This window comes from Sebastes umbrosus, chromosome 21, assembly GCF_015220745.1.
Source record: "Sebastes umbrosus isolate fSebUmb1 chromosome 21, fSebUmb1.pri, whole genome shotgun sequence".
Taxonomy (NCBI): Eukaryota; Metazoa; Chordata; class Actinopteri; order Perciformes; family Sebastidae; genus Sebastes; species Sebastes umbrosus.
The window spans coordinates 20,273,154-20,299,563 of NC_051289.1; the positions used below are offsets into that span (position 1 = coordinate 20,273,154).

Here is a 26,410-nt window from a genome sequence, read left to right on the forward strand (position 1 = left end):
CAATTCAGTTTTTCAAAGGTTTTCCAAGGCTTTTTGGAAGTAGCCAACTGGAGTAGAAGTAAATGAAGTGGGTTGAGGGAAAGTAGAGACATTAAAAAGTAAAATACAGCACTTGGGCTTTGCCATAAAACATTGTATTTGTTCTGTGTTCTTTGTCTTAAAAAACAAGTTCATACAGTTTTAGGAGCTTAATCACAGAAATATTTAATTAGGATTTCTAACCTTTTGTACAAAATCTGGTAGTTCTTACTTGGAGAAAACTAGCCAAAATGTTGTGCTAATATTAAAACAATAGTTTGATATTTTGGGAAAATATGCTTATTTGCTTTATTGCAGAGAATTAGATGCACACATCTAACTCTTAGCAAAAAAGCAAAATTCACAAAATGTCATACTATTCCTTTGAAGGATCTGTAAACCTAACCATTTCCTGCATTATTAAAAAAAGAAAGTATTGTCATGGTGAAACAACATAAAAACCAAATCAAAGTACAGCTGCAATAAAAGGCCAGAATCTACAAAAAAGGGCGGGTCCATCCTGGTTCTTTTCCGTTTTTCAAATGGAAACGCCCCCTCAGCTGTTACAAAAAGCAGTGACGTAGGTCACACTAAACTAATCAATAATGTTATGAATAATGTGAACGCTAGCACTAGCAAATTTGGAAATAAATGAAGGGGTCAGTTCGGATTTTTTGAAGTGGGGTTGTGTTTTACTCCCACGTTCTGCGTGGTAAAATTACTGTTTTTGTGAATGTAGTCTGGTGGCTTTGAAGAGAGTGATATAACAGCTTCAGTTCGGAAAGCTTTGCATAGGCGAATCACGAGGGAACTTTTATTGGGAAGCAACTGCAGCTGTTGCATTGAGCTCTCTCTGACGGTGGAACAGAAGTTGTTATATCGCTCTCTTCAAAGCCACCAGACTACGCTCAGAAAAACAGTCATTTTACCGCGCAGAACACGGGAGTTGCAGGTCTACCGCCGCATCGATCGGTTGGTTTGTGTTATTGTCCTTAGCAGTACATTGGGAGCGTGCCGACTGCCATCTAAGGTACTGTATGTAACAATAATACACTGACTATAAGGCTGTATATATACTCTATATGTAGCAGTGTCGTCATACAGAAACCTACGTCAGGTCACGTGGGAAAAAAGTTTTTAGAAGGTCTTGGAGAAAAAAGCATTTTGACGCTAAAACATACTTCGACCAAAATTTGAATGTTTGGATTTGAATACATAAGGAACACCACTGGGAAGCTACAGAATGATATAAGAACCTCAAAAATGGAGCCGCCCTTTAAGACAAACACACAAGATAAAACAATCTCACCCCACAAACACTCCACCTCAAAACATCCTCACATGCTCAAACAGGGAAGTCTCTATATTTAGCACGCCAACTTGGTAGCAGTCTTTGTCCTGAGGGGCGTCTTTCAAACTTTTTCTCCGCTTTGTAAGCGTGGCACTTCAAAGGGAGATCCACCTTCCTGTGCAGCAGCAGCAGCAGCACGTTTAGCTTTGGTCATCCGTAACTCTGCTCTGCTGCGGTAAAAAGGAGCTGCCGTGTGCAGAGTTTGGATCAGAGAACGGGGAGGGGAGAGAAAGGGAACTCAAAGTTTGTATGATGGATGCAGTTTTTGTACTGAGGGGTATCACTGGGATACCTCGCTTCAACTGTAATCCTTCATTCTCGCTCTGTCTCTGTTTTTCTCTTTCTGCTGGGTGTCCACCGAAAGACTGAAAATGTGCACAAATATATCATGTCACAAATAATGGACTTTTATTGATTTTTTCATGTTCACACAAATGGATTATATACACGTAGAGATGATGTGGTTCTTATGTGTCACACATAATCTGCTCCAATCAATCAGAATACCATACAGTTGTGTTGTCTCGGCTGTTGGCTGTCTGTAGTCCATACACACCATCACTTTTCATTTGCAAGAACAAGCTAAAAGATGCTCTTTTTACATTTTACATTTGACTATGAACATGTAGTTTGGGGGAACCTGAGGCACAGCATAAAGAAAGAGCCCCTATTAACCTCCCAGAACCAGCCAAGAGGAAACTTGCCTCATACCCTGCATTGTTTACAACTGAGAATCAAGTGCTGACAAAAGCGCTTGTTGATTACATGAAATTATAGCGAACAATAGCTGTCGGTATTACCTTCAGTTAAAAAAGCAATGCAACAGCTGCAGTTGCTTCACAATAAAAGTTCCCTTGTGATTCTCCTTTGCAAAGCTTTTAATTTTAAACAAGAGCAAAGGGAAGTTTGAATTAGCAGTAAACACTCCAGGAGAGGATTCTAATTCAATACATTTTGAACCTTACAAAGACTGACAAGTTGGTCGCGATCAGTCGATCATCTCATCGAATGGTAAACTGAGAGGGCCAAAGGTCACAGAGAGAAGCAGGAATTATATTTATGTATCAGAAAATGTATAGTAAGAAATAACTGTTTTCTTATTGAATATATTTAACATGTGGGAACTATCAGTTCACTTTAAATGACTTCTTATTTTGTGTCTTTACAGTCAATGCCTGGATGGCGAGAGGGTTGTCAGGTAAGCATATCCGTCCATCCATTCCTCCATCCATCCATCCATTACTCTCATAATCCATCCATCCATCCATGCATCCATCCATCCATCTATTTATTACTCTCATAATCCATCCATCCATCCATGCATCCATCCATCCATCTATTACTCTCATAATCCATCCATCCATCCATTCATCTATTTCTCTCATAATCCATCCATCCAGTACTCTCATAATCCATCCATGCATCCATCCATCCATCTATTACTCTCATAATCCATCCATCCATCCATTCATCCATCCATTACTCTCATAATCCATCCATCCATCATCCATCCATTACTCTCATAATCCATCCATCCATCATCCATCCATTACTCTCATAATCCATCCATCCATCATCCATCCATTACTCTCATAATCCATCCATCCATCCATTACTCTCATAATCCATCCATCCATCATCCATCCATTACTCTCATAATCCATCCATCCATCCATCCATCTATTACTCTCATAATCCATCCATCCATCCATCCATCCATTACTCTCATAATCCATCCATCCATCATCCATCCATCCCTCCATCCATCCATCCATCTCATAACATAAAATGAAACTGTGCCAGTCTCTGGGGAAATCTGAGTTGAATTGCTGCATAAAAATAGCAACAACAGGATACAGCAAACAAAAATTTGATTGTGGGAGTTATTGAAACTGACATTTCCGCTGTTCCAAGAATGTAGTGGTTGAAAATTAAACTCATGATGGACAGATTGAAAAATATAAATTGCAGCTTTTTGACAGAACGTAATGAGAAAAAGAAAAAAGTCAAAAAAGCAATATACAGCTCATAAATAATACAAGAAGACAGGTCAAACGACCACGAACATCCATCTTTGTCGTGTTTCATTTCAGTTGCTTTACTGACATGACTGTTTATCAGAGGTAACACACGCAAAGCAGGTTGTGACCTATAAATACTTCTTTCTGTCCTCTCAGCCACCGACAGCTTCAACGTAGAGCCCACGCCCTCCCGGCCGAGGAAACCCTGCAATGAGTCCCGTCTGCATTGGGAGGTGGAGGTCTGTGGAGAGGAATTCAAGCGGAACATGGGTCACATAGATGGACAGTACTGGTGTAACCTCACACACATCATCAGGTACGACAATATGTATATGTATATATAGTTTAGCTGCCAACAACATAGTATTTGAACCCTAAATTAATCAAAGCATTCATTTCTATTTCAACCCCACCTTAAAATAGAGAGTAAATGTTAATGATCCAGGTGGAAATGAATAGGGCATAGTGGAAATAGAACAAGAAGTTTTAACAGTGAGAGAAATACAAGACTAGAGTTTGTGTATATAATTGGATTTGGTCTGACAAAAGATGGGCCATGATAGCTCGTTGGGCCATATTGGATATAGTAAAAAAAAGAGAGAAAGAGAGAAGGTCCAGATGAAAATAAAAGTGTCAATTTAAAAAGAAATTGGCAAAAATGCTGCGTTAAGGGCTATAAGTCATTTTCAATAGAAGCCGGTGATATGAAGCTACAAGCTGACAGCGTGATGGACTAGAAATCAAAGTTGAGCTGGTCCCAACTTGTTTCAGCGCTCCAATGCCTCGGTGAAACGCAACCAACGATAGGTTTTTGTTTCACCCAGTGGGAAACTCCTGGGTCTGAAAAGTGAAGCCAATGCCGAAGTGCCTTGAACCTGCATTCTTTCTAATAGCCAGCAGGGGGCGACTCCTCTGGTTGCAAAAAGAAGTCTGATTGTATAGAAGTCTATGAGAAAATGAGCCTACTTCTCACTTGATTTATTACCTCAGTAAACATTGTAAACATGAGTTTATGGTCTCAATCGCTAGTTTCAAGTCTTCTTCAATACAGAATGATGTTCATTTAGTAAATCATGGTCCCATTTAGAGTCGAATAGACCATAAAGCAGGGGATGCTTTAAGGCGTGGTTACCTTGTGATTGACAGGTCGCTACCACGGCATTGTCCGGTCTGGGAGTTGTAGACTTGTAGACTAGACTTGATTATAAACCAAGATTTCTAATTTCTAAAAAACATTATGAACATTTATCCTCAGATAGCTTCCCTCCACTGTAAAGAGTTAGCAGTGTGTGTATAAGGTCTGTGTCTTATGACTGAGAGGAAATGGTGTGACGCTTGTGGCAAATTGTGCATCCAAATAATGTGTTGATATCCGTTTACATCCCACTGCATCTTTCACCCCTGGCTATGCATTTATCTGCATCACATGTAGCAGAGAAATTCATTTAGACACACACCTACACACACAATCAGCTCAGCTATAATTGCATTTTGAGGTATTTCTCACTGCCTAAAGCTGATTTTATTATATTCCTAAAATGGATTATCAGCAGCAACATACACCCCAACACCTTCTTTATGTTCTTTCATTTCAGTTCAACAGCGTGGGAATGACTGTACTTGTTTGGTTAATTCTTAAAATAAACTCCCGTGTTCTTCGCCGTGAGATGGTTTCCTAATTATTCAGGTGTTCAACAGAGAAAAGCATCGCTTCCCTGTAAGAGAGAGAGCCCATACATTCTCCCAAAATGAAGAGCTGGTGTTATAGAGAATCTCCTCTACACACAGGATGTGACAAAGCTTTAGAATCAAATTAAACTGTCTCCTTACATTAGTCGCCCAGTCCGTCTTTTTACGAGTTGCTACAGATCAGATTTGTCATTTTGTATAACAACCAGTAGAAAGCTGTGAAAGATAAAAGACATCTGGACACTGAGAAGTCACCCTCTTATCTTTATCACTCCTCTTTTCTCAAGTACTGCTGTCTTCCTGTCTGAGTGCTCTATATTTGTAGTTTTAGTTCAGGGGTTGTCAGTCCAACACGGTGGCACTTTCAAAAAAACACTTGATTGATGGAAAGACTGTAATCCGTCTCAGCCTCATTCAGCTGGAGGTCTGTTTCCCAAAACCAGAGCTGTTTTTTAAGAATCATCTGAGCCCTCTGACCACCCATCTGTATCTATCTTTATCCAGCTTTTTACCTCATTCCTTACACTCCCCTTTGACCTCTCGCATTCAACTTTTTTTTTTACCCCCCTTTAACTGCAGAGCCAGAAGGGGAGGGAGAGAGCCATGAGACTTGAGGTTTCTCGCATACACAGGGGAGCTTAAAATCAAAATAATCATCTGAGTCACAGAATTGCAAGAAAAATTCAAAAGATTCTGGGAAGAGCTTCATCCACCAGTCTCTCGTCGGCTCTCTCTGTATGTAAGCCGTGTTTCATTCCAGGAAAATCAGTAAGAGCGTCATAGTGATGTCCAGCAACACCGTTTTTTATGTGATCACAGTTTCACACATTCACACACTGATTTATTTCAATGATTCTAAATAAAAATGACAAGTGAAATATGAGATAAAAGTAAGCTCTGAGATCAAATTAACCACATCAAGAGTTACTGTGTCAACCAAACATGAAGCACATGAAGCCTAATGGTTGACTTTAGGCATTATGGTCAGGGTAAACATCTGGGAGGCCAGCTAGCAACTGACACTTATATTTAGACAATGATCGACTGCCTATTGGCCGACTTTTGGCTGTCCAGCCCAGTTGCACAGCAGTTCGTGAAATAGTCACGAAATTATATGTATTGATTTGTGTACATAGACACGATTTCACATTGTGTAATCGTGTGATGGTCAGCACAAAATCATATAATTGTATATAATCCACGTAATTGTGAACCAGGAAGTATAGAGAGATGCGAATGCCGCATAAGGAGGATGTCAGGCTGAATGGGTGGGTCAAAAAACATAGGACTTTTGCCCAGGAGACTGGTGTTCGTACCCCGTGTGAAACCACAAGTCAAAGTTGATTTATTTGTCACATAATTTCCATACATAAGTTAGGCCACTTCCGGTGTTATTTCATCCCAAATCGCGATCTTTTCCTAAACCTAACTAAGTAGTTTTGTTGCCTGAGCCTAACTGTCTATGTTTGCTCAAAAGATTTGTGCTTTGTCTCATAGTGGCTCTTCGCATTGCTGCTTTTAATAATCAACACAATCTCTGAACAGGACACATACTGGTTTTGTGGGAAGAATGAACATATAAGAGCTGTCCATTCTTGATTAAAAGCTCTGTTTTTGCTATTACTGACCTCTGTTATAAAGGGTATCATTGCTGTTCTCATCCAAATTGAAGCCATTCCTCTCTTTTAACTTCAGCTCTCCTCTCTCTTAATACATTATAGAGACAGATAAAAGAAACTGTTCATTCAAAAGTACATCAAAACAAATGCTACTGACCTTCAAGTAGATCTACACTTTAAACACTGATATGAAGCTGGTCCAGCCACAAATCTTCCACTGTGGGATTATAGGAGAGAATCAAGTGTGTTACATTAAAGAGCTCAAGTCCAAATGGTGTCTCAAGGGGTGTTAAAGTCACAGTACAAGCAGGTTGACGTTTGTGAAGTGAATGCATGGATGACAGGATCCTAACAGGTGTCCAAGTCATGAGACTCAAGTTGACAGTTCGGCTGGCTGCGCTACGTGATACAACCCTGTAGGGATCTGTTGAATTTCACAATAAAAACCTGGCAAAATAAGGTTCAAGTTGAGAATGTCCTATAGGGGGATCCTTTACAGGAAGATACACTGATGATAAGTGAAACAGCCTGAGGCGGTTAAAGGCATTTTGATTTGATTTTGAAAAGGGGTGCTTTTGTTGCAGAAATACAGATAGTCGTGTCTTCTTTTTCTCTTCCCTGCTGGTTTCAAAAGAAACACCATAACACAGGACCGACCATCACGCCTATAAACAGTTAAGTGTTTTTTTGGGATCCTTTCAAGTGCTGTTCTGGTCTATACCTGAAGTACAGGGTGGTTGGTGTAATGTCCGGGCTCTGTTCTTCACATTTTCTTCATCCTCAGCTGTAGTGTTAATGCTTAGGGAGATGGATTTCAAAGAGTCAGAAGCACCTTTCATCAAAATCGGATCTGCTGGGGATGTCTGACGTATCAAATGCGATTGACAGATGAAAGAACATATAAACAATGACTGTTTCATGGCCAAAATGTAGCGGGAAACACAGAATGACTTGGCTTTCCGGGAACTCTGCCTGCGTGAGTCCACATTTTTTTATGAGAGGAATGATTCATCTGGGTGTATTTGTGCACGATTCTTCATTTACATGACTGGGGGATATACGCCGAGTTTCTCAGAAGCAGTTTACTTTAGAGCCTGGAAGGAGGTGATAAGAAGGCTAGAGAGAGAAAGAGGGAGATGAACCAGAGAGTGGTGAGAAGGATCGGGCTTGGGAGAGCGAGGGGCCTCGTGTTTAAACAAGAAGCGACCCCTGCAAAGCTTCCTCTCTTTGACAAATGAGCAGTGCCTCTCCGCAGTGACAGCTGCTGGCCAAACATGACTGTTATTGTTAGAAATGAGCCGGTACCACACAGTAAAGGGTATTAAACAGACCGCTAAGAGGCTGTGCGTGTGCGTGTGCGTGTGTACGTGCATTTACGCACCTCAATCATTTACCTCTAATAACATATTGATTTTCTGCCCAGAGCAGTTTAAAGCTCTGGGAGTAGCCAGCCTTAATGTTGAGCACACAAGGAAAGGGCAACAGTGGTGTCGGTCTATCTGGACCTTTAAATAATATACTGTATATTCACTATTGGGAAATACGGTCAGTTCCCGTGCGGACCAGATGCTGCTCTAAAGTCATCAGAGCTTTTTCCTACTGCCAGTAATGGTAACTATAATTGAACATTTAGATGAGCAAGCCTCATTTTAAGCGGGTTATGTAGTCCACACGACTGGCAGGAGACTGTTACCAACGTCTGTATCAGCCAACCAGCCGTGGAGGGAGAGGACGGTTAATGATTAGAATCACTTGAGAACTATGAAACTGTTGAAATATTATAGAATGATGTGCTGCTTTGCACAAAGATACAAGTAACAAAATGCCAGTCCAAGTCAAGTGTTTCAAGGTGTGTTCAGACTGTATATAAAGGGTTGCGTCTAGAAGGTAACCTGTCAATTGCAAAAATTCTTGCAAGACTTGCTGGTCGACGACCTATCCTAACCTCTCACGAGAGTTTCCCAAATTGTGGGTTACCTTCTAGACACTACACAGACAGCATGACGGCTCCCCAAAGGTGAAGCCAAAACATCTGGATCGCCCCCTGGTGGCTGACTGCAGTATAGGTCTCCTCCATGTTAGCTTGGACATGGGCCAAATGAAAAAGTTGAAGTACACGTCAAATAAGTGTTTCCCAAAGATGGTTTCTATCATTTTAGATAGTTCTTATCACACTGATGTAGGGCTGGGCGATATGAAGAAAATCAAATATCACAATATTTTTTACCAAATACCTCGATATCAATATTGCAACGATATTGTAGGTTTGACCATTAGTGCTTTCACAAAATATTTACACAATGATATTTTGGATAAATAATCGTCATTAATGTTGATATAATGACTAAGTGTAAAAGAAAAATAATAGAATAGCTAGAACAGTCAGAAAATTACATCACTTTATTGTAATGTAGCCTTTAAAACCAGAAAAAGACAACACTTATCACGATATTACAATATCCAAAATCTAAGGCAATATCTAGCCTCATATTACGATATCGATATAATATTGATATATTGCCTAGCCCTAAACTGATGTATGTTCAAGTGTTAATTTTTCTGATAAGTTTGATGCTATAAAAAGGGGGTGGGACGCCATGATTGACAGCTGCTCTGAGTGAAGTAGTCGCGCAGCCCGAGGCTCGGGAATTGTACCAGAGAGATGTAACTTTAACTTTCCATAACCTTCACCAGTTTGTGTAATAGAACATGAGTCAATTTGATAATAAATGTAGTTATAGAGATGTTATAGTTAGTTGTTGTGTCTTTCTAGCCACACAGCTACCGTGGCACTAACGTAGCAGCTAGGTGGCTCATTCTAGCAAGCTGCGGCCGTGCTCGGTTCGTGATTGGCTCAGGCAAGTGTGTGGGCGGGACCTTGATACCGCAACTCCAACCCCCCATCTATATGGTTCAGGTTTATGGTTCAGCAAAGCAAATTATAACTTCGCCTCATTTCACTACCAGACAGTTTATGTGTATTAGTTTAATCTGATTTTCCAGTTAGCGGAGCCATCAGTCTCAGAGGATTAACAAACAATTAAAAAACACTGGAATTGCCAATAAATAAAAGCAGCATTGCACCTTTATACTATTGTGTGTTGTCTGAATATGCATGGATTAGATGGAGGCATATATGAAGTGGATGTCAGCGGGACTCAAATATCAACCAGTCATGAGAGCCATCTTCATTAAAAAATTATATTTGGAAGTGCAGGAAATGACCGTTTATAGCACCATTAACAAATATGAATGTGCAGAGTTTATCAACCATTGAAGAGATGTGCTGGGTTATCTTGCCCCCGAGCAGTTTTATTAGTGAGGGCTGCACTGAGAGCTTTAATGTCTGAGGGGGAGTTAGGGAATGACATTCTGAGGGAAGCATTACTTTTTGGCATTAAAATGCAACAGTGGCACGAAAGATAGGCTCTTAGTCGCTTTAGTATAAACTCTCAGTATCTGTAACTGTGTGTGTGTGTGTGTGTATGCAGAAGTATACAGTATCTTTTGTGGTCATGTTTACAGTTATATAATACATTGAACAGGAAGTTCTTCCTTCAGTAAATCAACTGTGAACGTGGTCAAGCTATTTTTTACCCGGATTATTGTGCGTGGACGACAGTTAGAAAACCTATTAGATGCTGTGTATTACATCTGGGAAATAACTTCAAAAGTCTAGTTATTCCCTACAGTCCTGAACGCTGCATGGCTATCACTTCTGCCTGAAAGCTCTGATGCTTATATCATTTATTTCTCTATCCGTCCTTTTATTTTCTCCACTCCTCAAACTCTCCCTGGGCTGCCAACTTTCTCAAGTCCTCCACAGTTGCATAAACCACACTTTCAGAAAAGATTTGATCCTTTGATGTACATTGAAAAATCCTTATAATCAACTTATAATTAGTTTGATTGGGAACATATAATTAACTTCTGCAGCATAAAAAATCGGCAGTTGATAGCCTATATTAAAATGGCTTTGTCCGATTCCCTGCATTGTACAACATTAATCTAAATAGTGCTTATTTTTCAGTTTCCACATGAACATATGAGCTTCCGCTGGTTCAATAATATACTATTGCTGAGCTCAGATTTGACAGGAAGCTTTTCTCAGCAAAACGCTTTTCTTATCGCTGGCATGTGGTGCCCCATATGCACTGCACTATATGTCCCCAGATGACAGGGTTTATTTGATTTGCAGCACTCAAGCACAGGTCTCTCAGGACAATGGCTACAGCTTGACGTCAGAGCCTAACATATATGTGCTGTAAGGAAGGCGGCGGCCTCAAACTGTCAATACATGCAATATATTAGGTGTCTTAATGGCTATTAGTAGAGTGGTGGATAAATATAGAATTTAACATCATGTTCTAGATGTTATCTTGTCAAAGATTGATTCTAAACAGTAATGTTTATGTGTGTATGTTTTTTTCAGTTATAACACCAGGCCGTACTTTGTGTGCTTTTTGACCTTTGTTTCGCCTCTCAGGCTACACACAGGCTCCCTTAACCATCCGATTGGTGGAGCTTGTTGTGCAAAGCCTGTCACTGCAGTTAGGTTTTTGTTTTATAGGTCCTGCAAAGTTGTTTTTTTTAATTTACAAATTTAATGGTAGAATAATTCTTATTAATAAAACAAATGTCAAAACTCAGATTCTGGTCTTAACACAATTTTGGTTTGTATAATATCTTACGAATCCTATTTTCTTAGTTTTCCTACGAATGTCCAGCAACACGTGTCAATTTCCGCTCGTTATCTACATACAGTCTTTTCAAAATAAACTTCCCTCTTCACAGGAAACAACTTGGTAAGGTTTAGGAAACAAAACTACTTAGTTAGGTTTAGGAAAAGACCGACTTGGTTGAATTTAGGCAACAAAACATCTTGGTTAGGTTTAAGCAACAAAACTATTTACTTCAGATCCTGGTTTGGCTTAAAATAACTCCGGAAGTGACATAACTTACATGACAAATAAATCAACATCGACTTCTGGTTTCACACAGGACACAAACGCCTGCATGAAAGTCTGGTATTTTTTGACCTGCCCATCCACTCCAACCTCTTCCGTATGTGGCGTTCGCAGCTCTTTATACTTCCTAATTCATGATTGTGTAAATGACACACAAATTGATTTTGTGGGATATACACAAATTATAGTGCACTACTTTTTGTAGAAAGATACGAACGGTGTATGAGACAAGCCTAAGAGTAATTACTACGTTTTTAGGCTTTATAGGGCAGAACAGTGATAAAATGCATTTTACCAGCGTTGCCTTCTTTATAGTTTTAGTAAAGTCACAGTCTAGAGCTTTAGAGACCTAGTGTAGGCGTGCATGGAGACAATATAACTGTTGCTCAAATCACTGTTCTACTGGCGAGAATACCAATGGCTCCTGGATGTCTTGAGAACCAAATCTGGATCTGGAGTATTGAGAATTCAGGATGGAGAAAGAGGGATTATGGCTGGCTGAATGGATTCATCAAAGCAGAGCTCTAAGCCTGGAACGCTCCATGAAGGCTCTGAACGGCCCTGAACGCCTGTTGAAGTAGAGGAGAGCAGTGGGCCAAAAATAGAAAAGGCAGAATATCCCCAGTCACAAAGATGGATTACTTACCAAACCTCCAATGCTTTGATTAATACAATCTAAACCATAGTAGGGTTTTAAATGATTGTGTGCCCTTCAGAGAACCTATAGTATAATAAGTTAGATCATTATGAGTCTTAATAGACAGGTAACTGTCCACCTCCTCTATGAGATCCATTTCAGTAATTTCATCCCTTGAACTGTGTCGATTTAGGTCCCCTAAAAATAAAAAGCAAATATGATCAAAAGTCAGAAATCACACATCTGACCCTCCAGGAACACCGCTACTAAAACAGAAGTCAGTGGAGATTTTCTTCTAATACCTCTCCTCTCTTCTACCCATTGTTTTTCTCCCCAGTGAGTACCACCTCTTCACCGATTGCACGGAGAAAAAGTCCACCCTCGTCAGCTGCTACTGGCCCAATCCGCTGGTGGAGGGCTACATCATCCGCATACACAAGCACTTTTTCTCCAACTGCACCAACAACGAGCCGGTATGGGTGGACCCGCCGGACGACACGCTAACCATCCTCATCCTCATCCCTGTTTTCCTCACGTTGGCCATGATCGCCCTGGTGGTCTGGTGCAGCAAGAGGAGTGACATCCTGGCTTAGGAGGAGAGGAAGATTGAAGAGGATGGAGTTCAAGGTCCCAACCTCTTCACTAAAACAATACTGTAAAAAGGAGTGCACAGGGTTTTGGGTGGTTGCCTCAGTTGATCAAATTACCCCATAAGTGGCGCCATGAACCACCTAAACTTCCTATGGTAATGAGGAAAGCAGTGTCTGGTAGTACAAAGTAGTATTTTCTTTAATATTTAATATGTTAACTGTGATTTTTCCCAGTTCTGACTCTGACATACTATCGCTCAACATGTTCAACTGTTCCACACATGTGTTAATGCTTAACAGTGGAATATATGGTAAATACTTATTTGTTTTCTCGCGCTGTTAATATGTAGCTGGAGCCAGCAACTGGTTATCTTAGCTTAGCATAAAGACTGGAAACAGGGGGAACATAACCCCCTGTATTATCACAACGTGTTGCATTTACACTTTGGTTTTTGTACAGATTAAACAAACAAGATAGAACATGTTATTTACAGAGCTTTAGAGGTGCTGGTAGGTGGATTTTGTCACATTTGGATAGAGCCATATTTCCTCTTGTTTCCAGCCTTAAGCTAAGCTACGCTAACTGACTGTAGCTCTTTATTTAGCGTACACACATGAGAGTGGTTTCAATCTTCTCATTTAACTCTTTAAAAGAAAGCAAATTAGTCTATTTCCCGCATTGTTGAACTATTCCTTCCAGAGGAGTTAGGTCGTTTGACATTGACATCACTTATTGGGTAAATTGACCAGTGGGACAATCGACCAAAACTTGGTGCATTCTTTAAAGCTCATGGATCCGGATCGTTGACCACGGGGATTATTGTCAGAGCACTGAACCGTTGCTGAAGGCCAAAGTATCCACCAAGCATCAGAGGCAGTGACTGGAGTCTAAACTGGTGGGAAATGAGACTCCCAGAGGACACCACCATGTGTTAAATATTTTAACAGGATACTGTGTGATGGCTTGGATTTAAAAAAAAAAAAAAGAAGCCAAATCTGGACTTAATATCGATTCTGCAATACAGTACCGTTGAGTTACTGAATGGACTGTCACCACTGGAAAGGATACACTGGTGTGCAATCCAAAGAAAAGGCAACACTATGATTCATATATTTTGGGACTTTAATGTGTTGTGAGACTACCTGAGCCTGAAGGGACTGTTTTATAATAGTGTAACTTATCAGATACTCTTGAATACTGTTAATACTCACAAAGAGGGGGTTTTCAATGGAAACAAAGAACAATGAACTGACATTGAGACCTCTACTGTACAGTCATGCTCTCTGTCCGTGCTGTCTACTGTATCTGCATTGCCTCTCCAGTGTTACTCAGACACACTGACGCTTTGAAGTGAATTCCTTTGGGGAAAGGCTTGATTTAATGTACGCACTTCATTGGTTCTTTGAACCGCGGTCCTCAGCAGCCACGAGGCAAACTAAACCAAGCACTGCTTTTTTATTTTCTTCCAAAGCATCAAACTCTGTTTGTCAGCCCTCACCTGCACACTTTTGTCTATGGAAACTGATTAAATCTCTCTTAAAAGAAGTGGTTGCTCTCTTTCATTACATGAACAAAGCAAGTAGAAAACCAACCTTCTAACTACATTTTTGTGATGCAATGTATCTTAGCTTATGTCTGTGAATTGATGATTATGAAAAAAACAGAGGCATCTGCTGTCTGTTGCCTTCTGTTTCTTTGATTCAGCTAAAAAGTTTTTACATCCATGTCTGTCCAAAATGTCATCACTTCATCATTTTATCCTGTTACACATTTGTGTGAATTTGTCATAATAAGCATATGAATTCTTGAGGTCTGGCCAATAATGTGTTTTGTGAGGTCACAGTGACCTTTGACCACGAAACAATCTAATCAGTTCATCCATGAGCCAAAGTGGATGTTTGTGCCAAATTTGAAGAAATTAGCTCAAGGTGTTCCTGAGATATCACGAAAATGGGATGGGCGCAAGGTCCCAGTGACCTTGACCTTCGAACCACCAAAATCTAATCAGTTTATCCTTGAGTCCAAGTGGATGTTTGGCCAAATTTGAAGAAATTCAATCCAGTCGTTCCTGAGATATCACGTTAACAAGAATGGCCCGGACGTACGGACGTACGGACAACCCTTAAACTTGCACTTATAAACCACTTAGATGCCAAAAAGCAGTTAAAATATATGTCAGATTGCTAGAAACCTCTCAAAAATATTTCTTTGGGTGCTCTCTGCATCATTTTAAAATTACACAACGTTTAAGAATTAAATAATTATGCCATTAAACTTAATATTATTTTATATTTATATAACTTGATATTTCTATAATCTATGTAAACAAACAATGGCACCTGGCTCTCCTGGCCTCCTTACATTGTGTTTTACCAGGTTTGATTTGAGAAATATTTTTCATGGCACAAAGATTCAAACGGGGACACTGCACTAAAGAGGAAGTAGCATGTCTCTCATCTCATCTGCTGTCCATTAAAGAATCAGGTATTAACGATAAAGTTAACAATTTTTAAGATTTTCATAAAATCAAACCCCATTTTTCACACTATTTATGGTTGCAAGTATTTAACTCAAAACATTTACATTCTGTAACTACCATTATACAGTAGTTTTCATTGTTAGTGGCAGAGTCCGCCATTCCCATGCTGGATTCAGACTGCCTTCCTTTAGTTTTCCACAAAACACTTTAGTAGCATTGTTTTCATGTAACCTACCATTGAAAGAGGTTCAGCCTAGCATAGGGGTCATGAGGTGCATAAAGCACGATTCAAAAGTTTTCTACAGTAAAACAAACACTCACATGCTCCACATTCAGTAAGTGTCATGATTCATCACAAGGTCCGCAGGTGTTTCCTTCATGAAACAAACCCGCCTAGAATTTGTCCGGTCTGAAGTCGTCCAGAAGCTGCCCCACCCCCCTGAGCGGTCCCTGCTTACAAATAAAACCTGCCTGGTTATCAGAGGTATTTAAATGTGTGTGTCTGTGTAGAACTAAACACCCATCACTGTCAAAAAGGGAAATGCGATCATTACCGGCTTGCATCGCCATGTTTGGTTTATCGTTTGAAGATATGCTCGCTGAAATATTTACTGTGGATAATATTTACGGTCACAATTAGACTCAAATCAAAGCTAGAGCTATGCTTGCTGTTCCAGTTTGCTTTTTGATCTGGAGAACAGACCATAAAACAGAAAAACTGGCACAAATACCCCAAGCTGCTGACACATTCAATCTGTGATCTAATCCAATCTGCAATGTGCCGTAGGAGCATGAAATTAAGCTTTTCTCAACTTTAATAAGCTTTGTTCAACGACAATAACCTGAAGAAAAGTTTACAGCCTCAAAATATCTATGACAAACGCACATTTGAAATGACAGTAAGGTTACAGTATGACAAGGAAGTGTCATATTAACAAGTTTTAAAGTCCCTGGAGGAACCCGTGCACCCATTTTCAATGTTATCAGCCGATTGAATGGGCGTTGTCAGCAGTTATCACTACAATTCTAATGCTTCAGATGGGCCAAACTGCACCTACTGTACCAGGTTGTGAAAGTGAAAGTTAACACAGTGAACTGAAACAAAACAACTTTAGGTTTAGGTAACAAAAACTACTTGGTAGGAAAAGATCGTGGTTTGGGTTAAAATAAATATGATTGTTAGGTAACCTACGTATCTTGGCGTTAGTGAAGTACGTACATTACGTAACAAAAGTACGGCAAAATAAGTCAACGCCGAATTTCGGCTTCACACAGGACACCAACAGTGCTTTCCTGGGTGAAAGTCCTGTGTTTGTTCATCGCCCCCGACCACCACCCCAAGCAGACTTTGTCGCCCTTACTACGTCACTTGACTTCCTCCTTTGTTCCCGTCATAATAACTACAGCCACTAGAAGTTGGCGTGGTCTTGTTGTATTCGTATGGGTGATCAACCATGTGAATAGATGATAACAGTCTTATCCAACCTTCTAGTAGGTGTAGCAGGCCCCTTCTAACCCTGAATGGATTTTGCTTTGCCGCTTTCTGGTGTAATCAGCCCATGGTGATACAAAGCCAACGAGTTGCTGCATATTGGAGTTATCATATTTGCGAATTTCCAACTTGTAAATAGCGTTCACGTCAACATCTAAGTTTTAAGTACGACAGGGAAAGTCAGATATTTCTGAAAGCTCCCATATCCGACATGACGCTTAATAATACGGAAAGTCCCTAATAGCGGGGCGGTTAAGCATAACAATTGTGCATTTTGCGATAAAAGCAACAAATTTGGCACAGATGTAGGTTTATATGTTATGAAAAGATATAGATATCGGGGCACCGCCAATTTGGCCCCTGGGGGCCGTGGCAGCCATTTTTCAAAATGGCCGCCAAATAGGCGCTAAATATTCCAAAATGTTGCAGAAAACTGATTTAATGACTCTTGATGGTTTCCAAGCTTGGTTCAAGCTGATCAGATCAGATGTCAGAAGATCACAGACATGTTTTCTTTTACCTCTTTATTTTTAAGGGTATTTTTTTAAAAGCTTTTAACCTGAGAAAAACGCAAAAACTGAATAAAAGGAGCAAACAAAAAAACATTTACTTATGTCAGCTAAATCTGTCGTTTAAAGTTTTAACTCTCACACGGCCAACCTTTTGACATAACTTGAGTTGTCTTCACACCCACACAGTCCAGACAAGAGGCCTGATCAGGCACAAGAAAACACCTGTGTAGGTGTAGGCCTACCAAAGGTGTGTAAGGCCTTTATACAACAAATATGGTGTGTGTAACCTCAGTAGAATTCATCACTTTAAACTTGATTAAAGTCTTGCTGCCTAATATTTCATTCTAAATGCTGTCTTTTACTTTTTTCCTGTTCTTAGATGAGGTGAAAAACAGAGAAAGTACAACTTCTTTCACACTCCAGAGAAAATGTGCTTTAGGAAACTGATTCGACTTTGTTCTGTCACAACAACTCAGAAGACGGAAGCCCTGAGAGAGTTTACTCTGTCAAGCATATGAGTGCGTGCTTTCAGACTCAGACATTATTCTTATTGTTAAGACAACATTATCTCGACTTATACAAACAGCCAGACAGCTGAATCCATGACTGATTTGCTATGTGTCTGTGTAAACCTTCGAAACAATACAATGAAAACCCAGCCACGCAGTTTCAACTCTTATCATTGCATCATGTAAATAAACTCAGAGTCAAACAATGCAGTCATCACTGTCAGTGGGTGATGGTCAATGATGTTGACATTGCTGTCGAGTCTGGACCGCGAGGCACAAAGCCGGAAAAGACAAACTCATTGACCACAAAACAATCACAGTATCATTACGAACTCCACCTAAACAAACAAACGGCAAGATATCGGGCAATATTTATTCCATCTGAAGCTGTCCAGGAAGAGAAACAAGAGCTTTTTGTTTCTTCTGAGAGGCAAAACAACAGGGTTTAGAGACACAAACAGAGGAGACAATAGTTCACTCTGCGGTGAGGGGACACATCGCAGTGCGGTTGCCCTCGAGGATGGCTTTTCTCAACGCCTCCACGGCCAGCGTCTTGGAGGCAGGAAGGATACAAAGGCTTTTTCCCAGAGTTGACAGAAGAATACAGGGAAGTGGGTTGACCCAGCGGTTTTGACCAAAAGCGGTGCAGGAAGTGAGAGAGTGCCATGCTTCCACGCAGGGCTGCACTGTTGTGACGGGTGAGCTGCTAGCAAGGCACAAAGCGCTGTGGCTCAACTGTGGCTTTTCAAGGTTGAAGTCTATATCTGGCATTTTATTACACTTATTTTTTGCTAACATTGCCAACCTCAGCAGGTGATTCCACTGATGAGTTCATCTCTTCCACCTGAAAAGAAATCAGTGAAACCAGCTGGTGGAGTGTTTGGTTGGAATAAAAAAACTGTTGAAAGGCTGTTGGCCTTCTATGGCACATGGTTACCTGTTCCTGTTATATGAAATCTGATTAAAATGCTGCATAAGAATGAAAGAACTGGCAAGGAGGAGCCTTCATCATTCAGATATGGTTAATACTGAGAATCATTTATCTCACATATCTTATATAGCCTATACATATATACATATATATATTTCCCCAACATTTATTAAACATGAAATATGCAGCCCAGTTGCACAGTGAGTGATTTATTTGTCACATTGCTTCCGTACTTAGGTTACGCCACTTCTGGTGTTATTTTAACCCAAACTGCGATCTTCTCCTAAACCTAACTAAGTAGTTTTGTTGCCTAAGCCTAACCAAGTCGATCTTTTCCTAAGCCTTACTAACTAGTTTTATTTTGAAAAAACTGCATCGGAAATTGACACGTGCGTCACGTGTTGTTGGACATTCATAGAAAAAAGCATGAAAAATACATTGTTGAAAGTCGTGCTGAGCGTCACGAAAAAAAGGGAAATTCGTGTTTATGTACAAAAATCAAATAGATTACATTTCGTGACTATTTCACAAACTGCCGTGAGACTGTGTTGTTATATCTGCTCAATGTATCACCAAATCATTATGTCAGTCTAACACTAGACTGCACACAGACACACACCAGCACACAGATATGTCAGAATTTCAGGTTTTGCATGTCTCATTATAAAAACATCTAAAGACATGTCACAGAAAGAAAAACAGGTGTAAATAATAAAATGAAAAGTGGCTGAATTCCATTTAGCTGCTTCAGTTTCAGGGTCCTGATATTGCAACACAAACATTGTCACATATTTTCAGTCGCAGTAAACACATACTTTACGTTGTGAATGAAACGAAACCACTCAGTCATGTTATGACTTAGTCATGCATTACAGTAGCTCTTCTATTGGATCGGACAACACGGGCCAGCCTTCGCTCCCACGTGCATCAATGAGCCTTGGGTCTAACCCTGTCGCCGGTTCACCGGTTTTCCTTCCACTGCAGACCGGGAACATCCAACAAGAGCTGCAGTTTTGGAGATTGTCTGACCCGGTCGTCTAGCCGTCATAATTTGGCCCTTGTCAAAGTCGCTCACATCCTTACGCCTGCCAATTTTTGCTGCTTCCAACACAAAGTTCAAAATGTTCACTTGCTGTCTAATATATCCCCCCCCCACTGCCAGATGCCATTGTAACGAGATAATCCATGTTATTCACTTCACCTGTTAGTGGTCTTAATGTTATGGCTGATCGGTGTATGATTTGATTTTGTGCCGACCATCACGAAAAAAAAATTAAATTTGTGTTCATGTACACAAATCAATACATCAAATTTGATAAATACTGCTGTGCGACTGGGCTGAATTATATCATACCTGAACCCTGTCACTTATCATTTGTCATTACAGTGAAACATTATGTACGTACGGTAGACACAATGTCTGGAGAAAACACACATTCTTATATATGTTTTAATGGCTGTTTCCTCCATGAATGTCCTCCTCTGTCCTGTTGTCTTGATCCCAGCATACACACACACACACACACACATGTTTTCCAATGCTTCTATTTTAGATGTAATGTACACAGTGTGACTGATGACTACAGGGGTCAAGTGGTATGTTTTGGTTTTATAATTAATGGTGTCTTGTACTTTTGTGTGTTTGTCTGTGCAGAGGCCAAACAGTGGGGGGAGGAACTGTCTTCACATACATACATTCACAAATGGTGGTCTTCTACATTTGCGAGGACATTGTATTGACTTACATTAATTTGATGGTGATTAAACACTGCATGCCCAACTCCACTTAAAGCCTATGACTATGACTAAATATCATCATGACAACCATCCAAAATGTCTTTGTGGGCCCTCAAAAAAGTCAGTTCTCACAAGTAGCTAGACCACACACACACACACATGCACACTTTCCCACAGTTAAAAGCTCTGAAGCACATGACCCAAACAGGACATCCTCCCAATCTTTCACCCTCTTTAGTTCCCACTCTGCCCCTCCACCCCCATAAACCACTCGTTCCCAGTTTTACATTTTTTTTTCATTACACTTAATGTTGAACATGCTTTCTTAACATCACCAGAGGCAGTAGTTGCTCAATTATCCTGCACAGATTAGCAAATAAAGAAATTTCCCCTTCCCCACTGACGTCCTTTTCCCCTGCCCTTTCTGTCCTTCAGAGCTACGGGGGCCTGCAAGGTCAGATTTTTGACGACATCACTTTATCACTCGGAAGTCGATTCATTTTGGCTTCTCTCAGAGGAATGAACGGGAGCCCGCCTCCAACACTGTATCCACCTCTCTTTATACATCCATGACTAAAATGCTCGGTTATGACTGCATTAGCTGATTTTTGACAACGCTTTGAACACAGCTTACATTCACTAAAAGTTTCCTTTTTTATGTTGATGAAAAAGGTGATCCAGGCGACATTATGTTGCCTACAAGAAAAACTTGCCATCGCAAATCAGCCCATTTGTGCTCGCAACTGAATTTTTAAATTTCCTTTGGTGGAAATGTTCTCCGGGCTTTTTCAAGATCAGTCAAACCATATGGCTGAAATTGAGTTATGTGGCCAAATACTAGATACAGTATGAAAAAGGCTGTATCTCAGAAACTATAAGGAGCAGAATCAAGTATTTGTGAACAAGTCACAACTCCTAACAATTTGAATATCAAAGATATGCACATATAGGCAGTGTAAAAAAATATAACTCATATGGAAAACATTTAATAAACACAATGTTAGCATTTTCCCTCTTCTTTTAAAAACAAAAAACCTGACTTTGACTATCAATAAAAGTGTGATTTTTCATGTGAAGTATACATTTCCAAAGCTGTACTTTTGGACACTACCCTAAAGTATGTACATACTCAATTTCAACAATTTTGACCAATTAGAAAAAATGTTATGGCATTTTTCCTTATCATATTAAATATAGTCTTTGGGCACAAATGGGTTAGTTGCACAGTATAAGAACAACGTTTTGCTCCTGCCGCCTCCTTACTTGATCCTCCATCTTTATTTCACCATTTCCCCAGTGCTCGTTCCTCATCACCCGATGTTGACATTTCGTCTTTAGCTCTCTAATCCCCTTTCCTGCTTTCACCTTTCTCATATTTTTCTTCTCCTCCTCCTCTCTCCTTTTCCCCAGTGATCCCTTTGCCCTCCTCTGACAGACTCCCCCTGTTGCTGGCCAGATCACAACACAGCTGGACTCTGTCACACACACTCACACACACACACACACGCACACACACCATCTCTCACACACACACACACACACACACCATCTCTCTCACACACGCTTGGCTGCAACAGAGCAGCTCAATCCAAGAGGGCATTACTGAATTCATTTGTGCCATGTTATAAGCACAGACATCTTTGGCTGGAGTCACTTTTGGAACTTATTCCAACTTTTGCAACATCTTGCATCAGTTTTCCGATAACCACGGTCTCTGGCTCTGTTTCAGATATTATTGATGTCTCCTTTGAGTATATGTTGCGTTAACATTTTCTACTGTGCAATAAGTCAAGTCAAGTCAATTTTATTTGTATAGCCCAAAATCACAAATCACAAATTTGCAAAAGCAACACGACCTCCTCTCCATCTCCATTTTTGTTTTTAAATAATAACTGATAATACTGACTAATAAAAAATAACTGTGTGTGTGAGACAGGTTTTAGAATTCTCACTGACAAGACACTAGTGGAGAAATCTGTTTGACAAGGTAACTCATACTGACCGTCTCTGCTTTGCAATAACCCATAAAAATATTTATGCATGATTCGTTCTTTTGATTGCAGAAGTTTTTTTTGTTTTTTTTTATAATCCAGTACAACTGGAGGCTAAACCTGGATGCATGTAGTTGTAGAAGCGATTTTCCTCAATCTAAATCTGTAAAACTCTACAAGATGAAATGAGATGAAAGACGAGATGAAATTTTAATGATTTGAAAACTGGGTCATTGCTACAGTGAGAACGGGATGTGTATACTGTGTAGAGAGAACACGCCGACAATGAAGACACGGGCTTATGCTGACTTCCTGTCAGTTTGAGAGGAATCGTATTAAATTCTCTTCCTGACAGATTTACAGGCTGCCAGATGTTTTGCAGTTTCCACTTCTTGTTACTTCTTCGCCGAGTTGATGCGACTCAGTAATCACTCTGCTGGCAATGTGTCCTGTTAGTGGAAGCTTGTATCGATGCCGCTCTGCATGTCTTTAGTATAGGAAAAAGCCTCTGGTGCATGGCAATGGGAGGAAACTAGTCCAAATATGCTTCAGAGGCTCGTCACATGACTTTACACAGCAGATGCGCCAGTGTGCATCGTTACCATTCGCTATTAAATTTACTGCCAGAATTTCTGTGAAATCTTCATGCAAGGAGGCCCCCCTACTGAAATGTAAGATAAGGATTTTTACTCAGAATCACTTAGCAGTAAAGCTTAGTTTTCTCAGTAATAGTTTACTATATTACCTAGTATGTATGAGGAAACACGCTTTTAGGAAAATACATTTGTTTGCTGGATGAGAAGATTGTCTGTCATGTTTTCCAGATAGCTGGTGGCAGGGGGTTGTTAAGGCCAATTGGGAACACCTGGCTCCCAGTGTTACTTTAAAGCCTCTGTACACCCACACAGATGTTTTCAGTTAATCTGGCTGATTAAAGCTTCTCAGGACTGTGTGGGCGTGTACAGACTAATTGAGTGACATCTTCCAGAGTCTCCTGTTAGCTTTGTTGAACCTGTTATACGCGGGAGAAATTACACTTTGATCATTCTTATTGGTAGATGAAGATTTGTGACCTGATGAATTCCCATCAAAGCTCCACCTACCTTCACTTGAGCACAGGTCTAATCAGCTAGAATAACTGAAAACACCTGTGTTGGTGTACAAAGGCTTTGAATGGATTCTTACTGTATGTCTTGTTTTGCAGCTTACAACACACACGCACACTACACCCCACATTTTAGTAATCCTTAGTTGGCAAGTTAATTTACTTAATTTGTTCAATTTGGTTTAATAAAATATCTTTTGTTTGAGCTGGGTCATAACAAGATCGATAACACTCTCATTTCTGTACGCTGAATATGTAAAGCTAGTAGCTGCTTAGAAGTAGGGGGAGAAAAGCTGGCCTGGCTCTGTCTGAACGTGAGAAAATCATCCTGCCAGCACCTCTAAAGCTCACTCATTAACATGTCTCGTTTGTTTAATCCGTACAAAAACTCAGTGATGACAACACTCCAGAGGTCCGTACTACAAATCAAGTTCAACATACCCAGGGTACGTTCTTGTTGTCTGGCTTAACTAACCCTAACAACCGAGATCCCGCAAAGCGGACGGTGGTTATCAACTCGGTAAATCAACACAGGGTTTCTCTATCTGGATGTAAGCACGTTCGCATGAACGGGGTGGTGTTTGCAGCATCTGACCAATCACAGACATGGACAAGTCCACAGACTTGCACACAGACAGGTAGAGCGGCACATTTTACAAAGGAAGAGTAAACTATATTAGACAAATACGAAGAAGTTAAACACATAATCCAGCTAAAATTAACACAGTTGAAGCTACCAAATGCAGGAAGGACGGCTGGCAAAAGAAAAAAACTCCCAATATGTGAATGTGTAAATTAACAGACTTATTAAGTTAACGGAACACTAAAAAGTCAGATATAAATAGCTTTAAGATATGTAATGGACGGATGGATTACACCTCATTATGAACATTAATAAAACTAAGGCGTGTGTGACTATTTTGACCTTCTTTCAGCTGCGTCCCTGTCTCCGGCGGTGTGAAACGGACTCAAGAGCAAGTAAAAAAAATAAATAGAAAAACAAAATTCAAAGCGGTAAACACCGACAGCATAAATCCAGCTGTCCTTCCTGCATTTGTCAGTTTAAACTGTGTTGATTTCAGCCTGGATTATGACTGTAACTTCTTCATATTTGTGTAATATTATCATACGACTGAGGTTTTTGGTACAGACTAAACAAAAAGATGTGTTCATTAATGAGCTTTAAAGATGCTTCTCATCAGTGCAATGCCAAAATGCAGGAATGCGGAAAATCCACATTTGAATTTTCCTCATTGACAATTTACCTTCGGACGGAGTCCGGCCCTTTCCCTGTTTCCAGACGTTATGCTAGGCTAAGCTAAAGAGTGGAATCAATCTTCTCATCTATTTCAGCAAGACAGCGAATAAATGTATTTCCCGAAATGTTGACCTATTCCCTTAAATCTTTTTAGACCATGCAAGTAAATTTCTCTTTAAAGTATTCTCTTTATTCTCAGCTATAAAGCCAAAAATAGATTCACATATGAATAAGATATTTTTTATAGAGAGGCATAAGTGTATCTCGGAGGTATTTGCAACCTCAGAAGTAAGTTTCACTTTTCCGGTGACGTGTTTGTGCCTTGTTGTATTCTGGGTGTTGCATCCTGCTGCTGCGAGGACAAAAATGGATTCAAAGAAGCCTTTTTTCTAAAAGGAGAGTTCCCTCCAGATCTGTCTTCCTGTTTACACCCATTCTCACACTTATACACGCACACATACACATGTATGTATTATTCAGTTTGAAACCTATACGTGCTGACTTGCATTCATATAATATGCGAGTCCCTTGCATGCAAACACTCACAGCTGCATGCTAAATGCAAACACGCACACACACCTGGGAAGAGTTCTGTACTCATGTGAATATTTCATGTTATTATTATTATGGTGTTCCTCATGTTTTTGCCCACTGTGTGACCTCCCACAATGCACCAGTAAACTAGCTGAACTGTCTATAAACAGGATTTCCTGTGACATCATCAGTCCCCGAATCTCCTGTTGCATGAAACTTTTTTTATTTACATCCAGGCTAAGAATGAAACTTACTGTGATATGCAGGAGCGGTTTGATTTATTGAGCCATTCATTCCCATCACACGTTCACCTTTCTGTAGACACAGAGGCCCGTCTGGCCCCGGAGCGACTGGATCACAAGCAGGAGACAGAAATAGTGTCTGAGGGGAGGACAAGCATTCAGATGAGTCACCCTGGACCCAAGAAAACAATCCCATCACATAAGGATTTATAGCTCGAAGCGTTTTTCTTTTGTTTTTTGATGAGAAAACTCAGCTTCAAGATTTCTTCGTTCGGCGTTGTCACTCTATGTAATGTCATGGTGAAGGACGGGGTTGAAAAGGTAAAAAATAAAAGTAGAGACAAGCTGAGAATAAAAAACCCCGGACAATTCTTCTTTAACATTTGGGTCAATGCTCTCTTTCTTTTTACAAGACAAAGGTGTGTTTCTTCAGATTGTATTGCCAGGAGAGGTAAGACAGAGAAGGACGGGCATTGCAAGACAAAAAGAAAATAATTCTTTTTAGGGGGAGAAATTCTGTTCTGTACTACTTTTACCTGATACCAACCTGTATACCTGTATATATGTAAACTATGAAACATAGTTATTTTAAATCGAAAATCAATGTTTTTCCCTAAACCCAACTACATTTTTTTTGGTACCTAAGCCCAGTGGGGTCTGAAAAGTGAAGCCAATGCTGAAGTGCCTTAAACTTGCATTCTTTTTAACAGCCAGCAGGGGGCGACTC

The 26,410-nt window shown here is 40.1% G+C and overlaps 1 protein-coding gene across 1 annotated transcript in view; it reads left to right on the forward strand.

The window, feature by feature from the left end:
* Nucleotides 1-14,438, forward strand: part of LOC119480418 (receptor activity-modifying protein 3-like) — a 36,048-nt gene extending 21,610 nt beyond the window's left edge. The window contains exons 2-4 of the mRNA XM_037756603.1: nucleotides 2,538-2,567; nucleotides 3,547-3,706; nucleotides 12,640-14,438. Of these exons, the coding sequence (XP_037612531.1) occupies nucleotides 2,538-2,567; nucleotides 3,547-3,706; nucleotides 12,640-12,895 (446 nt within the window). The 3' untranslated portion in view covers nucleotides 12,896-14,438. The remainder of the gene's footprint in view (nucleotides 1-2,537; nucleotides 2,568-3,546; nucleotides 3,707-12,639) is intronic.
* Nucleotides 14,439-26,410: the final 11,972 nt, after the last annotated feature.